This window comes from Rhinopithecus bieti, unplaced genomic scaffold, assembly GCF_001698545.2.
Source record: "Rhinopithecus bieti isolate Rb0 unplaced genomic scaffold, ASM169854v2 scaffold_14454, whole genome shotgun sequence".
Classification (NCBI taxonomy): Eukaryota; Metazoa; Chordata; class Mammalia; order Primates; family Cercopithecidae; genus Rhinopithecus; species Rhinopithecus bieti.
This window is the reverse complement of record NW_016808228.1, coordinates 985559-995662: the sequence shown is the minus strand read 5'-3', so window position 1 is coordinate 995662 and position 10104 is coordinate 985559. Positions and strand designations below refer to the sequence as shown.

General features: G+C 41.9%; 1 protein-coding gene across 1 annotated transcript; it reads right to left on the bottom strand.

The window, feature by feature from the left end:
* Positions 1-2439: 2439 nt before the first annotated feature.
* On the bottom strand, positions 2440-9054 carry LOC108538218 (gap junction gamma-3 protein). The gene is made up of 2 exons (XM_017886182.1): positions 8115-9054; positions 2440-2774 (listed from the first exon to the last, which is right to left on the bottom strand). The coding sequence occupies exons 1-2, from the start codon at positions 8893-8895 to the stop codon at positions 2716-2718; spliced, it is 840 nt and encodes a 279-aa protein (XP_017741671.1). The 5' UTR covers positions 8896-9054; the 3' UTR covers positions 2440-2715.
* Positions 9055-10104: the final 1050 nt, after the last annotated feature.

The window sequence follows — 10104 nt, the reverse complement described above, 5'->3', positions numbered from 1 at the left end:
GATGTTTACCATGAGTGTTTATGGCATCTGTGTATCTGTATGTCTACCTAAGTATTGGATGAGAAGTTTCAGCATTCCTGCAAAATATTTATTCCCCTTACTGTAGTCATTTAAATATTTTCAGGTAAATCCCTTAAAATCCTTATGTCTTCATTCCTGCCATACCAGAGATGACCTTCCTTCTTTAGTGAGTCTCCCTAATTCACAATTTTTCTCCATCACAAAATGTCTATAAGTCTGTGTACCAGCCAAGGTTCAATCAGAGAAGTGGAATCACTATGTTTCTTTATGTTCGCAGGGCAAGCAGTTAAGAAGGGAAGATGAACATAAAGTAGGGAAGAGCAAGAATGAATTGTAACCTAAGACACGAGTTGGTCATTTGTTCACTGTCTCCAACTTTAAAGACATGAGTATCCTTGCTAGAGGAGCTGACACTCTTTGCCACAGGACTAGACACACACACGGCTCAGGAATCAAAAAAGCTGAAGATGACTCAGGGGAAAGCTTCTGCCCCATCCCAACAAGGAGAACCAGCTGATTGGTTACAAAGTGCATGAGCTGCAGTAGCACCTAGTGTCCCTGCACCACCGTTTCAAGTATAAAACTGGAGGGATGCTTCGGTTCTGCCCTTCAAGACTTACACAACCATGTCTTTTCTGGGCTATTCTAACCAGAAACAAAAGGAAAGGAAATTCTGGGAAACATAGTTTAACTTAGCAAAGTTGATATATTACAAAATTACCACTGTCCACTCTGTGTCGAGTTGACATAAATGCAGCCCTCCTTAAAACGTACTTTCAAAATAAAGCCCACACCCTACACATAAGCTGTCTCTGGAGAAATTTGAAGTCTGTTGTGCACTGAGGATAACCACAACAACAAGCTGTAAACCTAGCCCAATTTCTGACTAGATTGATACCACCAAACCACCGCTATGCACTCAAGAGCACTAAAGTCCTAGCAGAAGGAAAGACACACTCATCTCCAAGCATAAAAAATAAATTTTACTTCATACTATGAAGAGGGAATTGTAAAAATAATTTAAGCAAAAAAATATATAACATGTCCAACTTTTAACAGAAAGAAAAAGGACATAACGGAAAGGCAAGAAAAAAACACAGTTCAAAGAGATAAAACAATCATTAGAACAAGACTCATAAGACATAGACATTAGAACTGTCAGATAATTTTACATAACTGTGATTAATGTGATGAAGGCCCTAAGGGGAAAGGTAAACAAAATGCAAGCTCAGATGGGTGATTTTAGCAAATAGATGGAAATTATAAGGAAAAATAAAATGGAAACTATAAAAATAAAAAAATTTAAGGCCGGGCATGGTGGTTCACGCCTGTAATCCTAGCACTTTGGGAGGCTGAGACAGGCGGATCACGAGGTCAGGAGATCAAGACCATCCTGGTTAACACAGTGAAACCCCGTCTTTACTAAAAATACAAAAAAATTAGCCAGCCATGGTGGTGGGCGCCTGTAGTCCCAGCTACTCTGGAGGCTGAGGCAGGAGAATGGCGTGAACCCGAGAGGTGGAGCTTGCAGTGAGCCAAGATTGCACCACTGCACTCCAGCCTGGGCTACAGAGCAAGACTCCATCTCAAAAAAAAAAAAAAAGTTATATAGAGTTGAAGAATGCCTTCCATAGGCCCATTAGGAGACTCAACACAGTTGAGGAAAACATGAAACTTGAAGGTAGATAAGCAAATTCCTGAAACACACACACACACAAAAGTGACAGAAACAGAACACAGCATCCAAGACTGATGGGAAAACATCAATATCAAATCAAGAAATAATGGCTGAGAATTTCCAAAATTTGTGAGACACCAAACCAATCCAAGGATCTCAGAGAACACTGAGCAGGAACAATTCTTTAAAAAGAAACTAAGCTTATTGTATTCAAACTAAGCTTATTGTATTGATACCTGGTAGTTATCACTTACCAAATACACTGCCCAACATCACCAGATGATCTGTTATTTCTGAAAGTTTCCTTTATTACATTTCTTACTTCAGATAGATGAACTTTGGCCAACTTTCCTCATCACTATACTAAAAATCCTGCCCAAGGAAGAGCTTATTTACCATATAGGCTTGGCTTCATGCTATGGTCAATGCTGCAGTCAGTATTCTCAGAAAGAAAGGACTGGTTCCATTTTACCTCCATCTTTTGTTTCCTGTCAGAAAACCTACCATACCACCAAGTACGCCTTCTCTACACTGCCTCTGATGTTTAAGTAATTTTAGAATTCTGTTGAGACTATCTCCCTTTTTTGGTATGATGAATCTCGTCCTAAATTGCATGCCAAAGACTTTGAGAACTGAACTATGGGCCCAGTTCTCATGTCCCAGAGTGGCCTTTCATTACCCACACAATGAATGGGTTAAATTGCTTGGCAGGTGACAGTCCGATGATCACAACCAAGGAGGATTTCCCAGGGGGATTTTATTACTTGCAATAAGTAAGGAGGACACTGGGAATAATTCCCCAAAGCATTGCCTCCCTGAGCAACGGTGCAAACATGGCTTTTATTAGTCTGGTTAGCTGAGTCACTGTATGTACAGGTGGAGTCAAGGCAGTGCAGTCCCAGTTGTCGGTCATGCTTCTACATATGTCACATGTATAGAAAATGGTTAATAAGCTCCTCCTTGGGCAGGATTTTTAGTATAGTGATGAGGAAAGTTGGCCAAAGTTCATCTCCAACTCAGGCATCTCTGGGTCCAACTGGTCTTTGTTTTTCCTGGGCTGAGCTTCTTCCTGGAACTTTTAAAACAAAATTCAAGATATAACAGTTACAAGTGGGTAACTTTTTCACCATGCATACCGAAAAACCCAAGGACCCTGGGTTACACTTTAGGTGGCACCCATGTGGGACCTGTCGGAAGAGTACTACAAAGGCTTTGAAAACTGAACTGACATTGGAAACACAACCTCAGAAGGCTGGTCAAAACTTATGACTTGAACCCAAATGGGTTAATTACCTTTTAAAACATAAATATCAAGATCCTCCACCAAACTTAACCAAGACCCAGAGCATCCTAATGACGTTCAAAATGTCCGGGATACAATCGAAATTAATTGGCATGTGAAGAACCAGGAAAATCTCAACTCACGTTGGAAAAAGAAGTAACAGATGCAGAATGTAAGTTGCCACACATGTTGAAATTATCAAGACTATAAAGCAGCTATTCAAATGAAAAGTTAAAGTCTCAGAGAAGTAATAGAAAATATAAAGAATAGCCCCATGGAAATTTTAGAACGGGAAAATACAAAAACCATCATCACATCATATCCAGGATACATGCTGTCAATATTGCTTATCACTGTTGATGTTAACCTTGATCACCCAGCTGAGGTAGTATTTGACGGGTTTCTCGCCTGTAAAGCTCTATTTCCCCTTTTCCCCCTATTTTACTGTTTAGCGGGAAGTCACTATGTGCAGCCCATGCCTAAAAAGGGAGTAGCTGGTGGGCACGGTGGCTCACAGCACTTTGGGAGGCTGAGATGGGTGGATCACCTGAGGTCAGGAGTTCGAGACCAACCTGGCCAACGTGGTGAAACCCCGTCTCTACTAAAAACACAAAAATTAGCCAGGCATGGTGGCGCACGCCTGTGATACCAGCTACTCAGGAGGCTGAGGCAGGAAAACTGCTTGAACCTGGAAAGCAGAGATTGCAGTGATCGTACCATTGCACTCCAGCCTGGGCAGCAAGAGCAAAACTACATCTCAAAAGAAGAAAAAAAAGTGAGTAGTTATATTTCACCTCCTTGCAGTGGAGTATCTACATTCTTCTGCATGAGAAATTTGTCAGTTATCTCCTATTTATTCAATTATTTATATTATGAACTCATTGATTCTTGTTTTATACTTTGGGTTATAATCCAATACTACGTTGTTTATTTTACTGCTGAGATTATTCCTGTATTGGCCACTGGGAGATTTTTCAGTTGACATCTGTGTCCCTTTGACAAACTCCTGTCATTTTGTGGGGAAGAGGGAGTAGCACTTTCTTACTTTCTACCGCTACAAAATCCTCCAGTATTATCTTGTATTTCTCTGCCCTAAACCTAATGTCAATAATTCGCATTTCTCTAATGATAAATGATGTTAAACATCTTTTCATGTGCTTTCCTATTATCTATATATCTTCTTTGACGATTACCAAGGATGGGAAGGGTAGGGGGAAAAAGTGGAGATGGTTAATGGGTACAAAAAATAGAATGAATAAGAATTAGTAGTTGAGAGCACAACAGGGTGATTATAGTCAAAAATAATTGTACATTATAAAATAGCTAGTATAATTGGATTGTTTATAACAGAGGCTAAAAAGGCTTGAGGTGATAGATACCCCATTTACCCTGATGTGATTATTACACATTGCATACCTGTATCAAAATACCTTGTATACCCCATAAATATATAACCTACTATGTACCCATTAAAATAAAAAGGTTTTTAAAAAAGAAATAATGCTGAGACAACTGAATATCCACATGCAAAAGATAAAGTTTGACATTTATCTTACACCATACACAAAAAGTAACTCAAAACCAACCAGAGACCTAAATGTAAAAGCTGAAACTATAAAACTCTTATGGAAACATAGGCATAAACTTTATGGCTATGAATTAGGCAATCGTTTCTTAGGTAATACACAAAAATCATAAGCAACAAAAGAAAAAATGGATGTTAGACTTCATCAAAATTTAAAGCTTTTGTGCATCACTATCAAGAAAGTGAAAGACAATCATGGAATGGGAGAAAATATTTGTAAATCATACATACAATAAGTATCTAATACCCACAATATATAAAGAGCTCTTACAATGCAACAACAAAAATACAAAAAAAAAAAAAAAAAAAAAAAAAAAAAAAAAAAAAAAAAAAAAAAAAAAAAAAAGCCCTAATTATAAATGGGGAAAGGATTTGAATAGACATTTCTCCAAAGGAGATATACAAATAACCACTAAGCACATGGAAAATGTTCAATGTCATTAGCCATTAGGCAAGTGCAAATCAAAATTACAATGAGATACCACTTCACACCCACTAGGATGGCTAGAATTTAATAGATAAATAAAAAGTGTTCCCACATTGCTGATAAGAATGTAAAAATAGTGCAGCTGCTGTGGAAAACAGTTTGTCCATTCCTCAAAAGTTGAAACGTGGAGTTTCCTTATGACCCAAACATTCTATTCCTGGGTATTTAAGAGAACTGAAAACATAGGTTCACACAACCCTAAAACTGAGGCCAGGTGTGGTGGCTCAGGACTGTTGTCCCAGCACTTTGGGAGGCTGAGGCAGGCAGATCACCTGAGGTCAGGAGTTTGAGACCAGCCTGGCCAACATGGCAAAACCCTGTCTCTACAAAAAATACAGCAATCAGCTGGGTGTGGTGGTGCACGCCTGTAGTCCCAGCTACTCAAGAGGCTGAAGCAGGAGAATCGCTTGAACCCAAGAAGTGGAGGTTGCAATGAGCTAAGATCACACTACTGCACTCCAGTCTGGGTGACAGAGTGAGACTCCATCCAAAAAAAAAAAAAAAAAGTGGTACACATATGTTCACAGCGGTGGTCATAAGAGCCAAAAAATGGAAACAACCCAAATGTCCAGAAACTGAAGAGTGTATAAACAAAATGTGGCCTATCCTTAAACAAAATGTGGTATATCCTAACAATGGAATAACATTCAACCATATAAAGGAATGTAATACCGAAACATGCCACAACATGAGTGAACCTCAAGTTATGCTCAGTGAAAGAAGCCAGACGTGAAAGACCACATATTGCATGATTCCATTTGTATGAAAGAGTAGGAGAACCAATAGAGACAAAACCATACGGTGGCTGCATATTTTGGGTGACAATCAGAGGTTGAGAGTAACATGAGGGAGTAGGGTTTTTTTAAGTTGATGAAAATGTTATTAAATTGGTAGTGTTGATGGATATACAACTCTGAATATACTGAAGATTATTTAATTGTATACTTTTGTCTCCGGTAGAGGGTCATAACTGCAAGTTGTCCAGGTTCTTGGCATTTTGAACAAGGAATTGGACAAAATGCCTAGCAAAGCAAAGAAAGAATGAAGCAGGGGTTTATTGAAAACCAAAGTACACTCCACACTGTGGGAACAACCCGAGCAGCGGCTCAAGGGCCCGGATACAGGATCTTCTTGGCTCCAAATACCCACTAGAAGTTTCCCATTGGCCAGTTCATGCTTTGCAGAAAGCAACCAATCAGAGGCTAGGGTGAAATTACAAGGTTGCAAAGGAAGACTTATCTGCAAACAGCCTGATTTGTTGGGGACAGGCAATTTCCCATCTGCTGTGATTCCTTCCACCAGAAAAGGTTGTGGAGGGGGGTTGCAAAGGGACCCTTCCACAACCTTGGAAGGGGGTAGCCTCTGGTCCTTTTGTTACTTAGGCATGGAAAGTTAGGGTTTTCCTTTCGTTTTTGTCCTAGGAAATAGGACAAAATAGGTGTGAAATAGCCTTAGGTTCCTTGCCTCCAGACCCTATTCTCCTGCCTCACTTTAAGTGGATAAATTATATGGTGTATGAATTATATCTCAATAAAGCTGTTTTAAAAGGGGTGGTATAAGGAAGAATTCCAAATGATGCCATTTGCACTTTTCCTTGGTCACTTTGGCTGGGCTCTGGCTACAGTGGATGAGGGATTCTTCTGAAGAACTTGTGTAGCAGGAAGAAAAAAAAATTTTCCTAGTTATTGCAAAAGTGTCCCTTGAGAACCCCTAACTTACTTAGGAATAACTTGGGATTCAGAAAGAGAGAAAAAAAAAAAGATAACTGCTTTTGTTGAGAATTTCAGGGCAAGAGAAAACTAAGAAAAGGGGCAGCATTCTGTTTTAAAAAAAAAAAGAAGAAGAAGAAAAAAAAAAGGATAGAACACTGTCCAACAGAAACGACTTAAGAGACTTGAGAAGGCTGATATTCAGATTCCAATTATCTGCCAAATCACACTGTGATATCAGCCTCCCTTGCTGTTACTCTCAAATCAGCAGTAGAACTCTAGTGCCTTTTTTGTGTGGCATTGAGGGTTATGAACTTTAAAAGTAGGAACCTGGTCCAGCATATGAGTTGCTGCTGTGCTGGAGACAATTCTAACAGCTGCAACGAGAACTGCAGAAATGAAGAATGAGAATTGAGCAGAAATCAGAGCTATCAGTGATCAAGGGGGCCTAAGCCCCTGAATTCACAGTAATCTTCCTTAAGGATATGGCTGGGCAATTGAATAAATCTCTAGATATTAAAGGACACTGACTTATATATGCTTGAAGCCCAGAGTTTCTGGCTTATCACATATGCTGCAGGTCTGAGGGGCATTCATTTACAAAACTTTGATGATAAGGGGAGCAGAGAATGTGGAAAAACAGAAAAGAGGTAAATGAAGCCACCGAGACAGGAAGGGGCATTATCTTCAGCAACAGGAATGCCAACAGGAAGCAACATCAAATATTGGTGAGGAATGCTCATCAATATTTATTGAGCAGGGCAGAGGAGAGACACAGTTCAGGGAGGCTTCTGCTGGCTGACTCTTGAACCAAGCCCATAAAAATTGTGATGCTGACACCAGAAAATTCCAGTGAAAAGGCACAGTCAGGAAATGCTTTAGACTGCATGGCCCACGGGGCCCTTAGAGATCCTTCAACAGCCTCTAATTTGTCACAGACATGAATCCCCACTCACTGGATGTTGGGAAGAAGATTCAATCATAGGGTTTCCTTCAGGCAAGCCAGGTGTCTTTATAACTCCGCAAAGTAGAGAATCAAGAAGAAGCTGAGATTTTTCCTAAGTGGAGAGACCTAAATGGAAGTTCAGGAGGGACAACGGACAGCATTCTTGTCCTTGTTCACTGGAAGGAACCATCAAGTTGATGGGGATGGACATTGGGATAGATTTTGAGAGCAAGAGAAAACAAAGAAAAGCGTTGGGAGTGGCGGTCAGAACACATGTGCCTAGAACCTGGTTACCTACTTTGTAACATGCAGAAGTTGTACTTCCCAGAAAGGTGAGGGACCTGCCCCGGGAGGAGATCATCAGGACACAGACATCAGTGACAGGAAGAGAGGGTGTCCTTCTCACCTGCCTCTTGAAACTGCTCTTTGGTTTCCACCACTGGGAGGCTATCGGTTGCTTCCTTGTGTCTTCTGGTGCTCTCTGAAGTTGGGAAGCATTTAGAAGAGGAAGATGTGTGCTTCCAGGTCCTCCACCATCTCCCCAAACCCAGAAGCACAAGTTCCAGGAAAGTAAACAAGAGACAGAACCCACTGACTCCAAACATAGTCTTCAGGAAAATGGTCTTCTCAGAGGGGCGGGACAGATTGCAGGTTATACTACCAAGGCAAGGCTCTCGGCGACATGCAAAGGAGCTGGGCATCTGGAACCCATACAGGTGGTACTGCAACCCCAGGGCTGTCCCCTCCAGGACAAGCCGAGCCCCGAGCTGAGCCACATAAGCCCAGAGCAGCCTGAGGCTTCCAGCCCCTGGGACATCTGTGTTGCCCTCCCCTCCCTGGATCAGGGTCTCCTCCTCCTTCCCCTTTCCTGATAATTCCCAGTGCCAGATCACGTGATACAGAGTGAAACCCATGTAGAGGGCGCTGGGTACAGCCACCAAGATGACCTGGAAGACCCAGAAACGCAGCGGGGAGAGGGGGTGGAAGGCATCAAAGCAGGCAGCCTTGCAGCCCGGTTGCTGGGTGTGACACACGAATTCACTCTGCTCATCGCCATAGACTCCAGGCCCACTGGCAGCCAGCAGCACAAGGCGGAATCCCAGGAGCACGGGAAGCAGGAGGCGTGCCACGGGGGTGGAGTGCCGGCTCTCCTCCGCCAGCAGCCGCCGCAGGAACCTGCCACCCATCCTGTTTTGGAGCAGAGGACAAGGGATCAGTGTTGCTCACTGTCCTGCAGGGGGAGCTCCAGTCCACCTTGTCACTTCTAATCCTTCTAATCCAAGGATCACTGAAGGCAAACTTTTTTATTCCTCTTCAAGTATCTAACTGATTAAATACCAAGACTCTGATCGCACCTCTTTACTACTTAATGAAATCATCTATGAAATAATAATAGTGTGTGTGGTGTGGCTGTCTCTTCTGCCCTCCCCTTCTGTACTGCTGGAGTGGAGAGGAACTCTCGGGTTGGAGAGATCAGGATACATCTTCATCTCTCTCTTTCCCTCCTTCCCTCCCACTCTCACTTTCCCAAAGGCTAAACGTAAGAGAGTAGACTGGGATGTTTCGTTAATTTTCCTTTGAAAGCTATTGATTCCCTAGCTGATGGCTGCCAGGCCTGGTGCTACTAACAGCATCATCTTAAGCAAATCAGTGCTGATGCTGAGAGAGAATGTGCATTCTCTTTCTGTCTTCTTTTCTCTGTCTCCGTGCCCTTGGATTATCACAGGTGTGTCTGGATGTCCTCTCCTCCCATCACAGTGGTAAAGTTGAGAGGTAGTTAGGTTACGGGGCTAGATGTGATGGATGAAATGAACAGACCAAGCATCGAGGCTTACTTTACTCTGAGGCTCTTAGGCCTTACAAGCTGAGGAAGAAGAGAACATTTGGAAGGTAACCCAGCAGAATTTACCAGAAGTATATACTATAGGATTTGGGGCCAGAGCCGGAACTGACAAGATAGAAATTCAGATTTTGACCCCCACTTGCCATTGTTCCTTGGGCATATATCTCCCTCATGGTGACAGGTGACCATGATCAAGGATAGGTTTCAGAAATCCCTCTGTTCCCCAGCCAAAATACCACAAGGCTACAAGCCCAAATTTACCATCTCTATATTTGTCCTAATCAGCTGCCTTCCTCAATGCCCCGTGGCTGTTTCAAACCGTCCCCATTTAGCCTAAATTCTCACTCATCTGCTTACCCTCACACCCAGAAGACCATGTGGTATGGTCTGAATGATGATCAAGATTCATATGTTAGAACCTAGTACAGTAGTCCCCCCTCTTATCTGCGGTTTCACTTTCTACAGTTTCAGTTACCTACAGTCAACCGAGGTCCAAAAATATTAAATGGAAAATTCCAGAAATACAAAATTAATGTTTTAAATTGTGTGCTGT

Coding starts and splice junctions, on each gene's coding strand:
- LOC108538218 (XM_017886182.1), bottom strand. CDS start 8,895: ATGGGTGGCAGGTTCCTGCGGCGGCTGCTGGCGGAGGAGAGCCGGCAC. Junction 2,775..8,114: donor AGAGCAGTTTCAAGAGGCAG/GTGAGAAGGACA, acceptor TTGTTTTAAAAG/TTCCAGGAAGAAGCTCAGCC.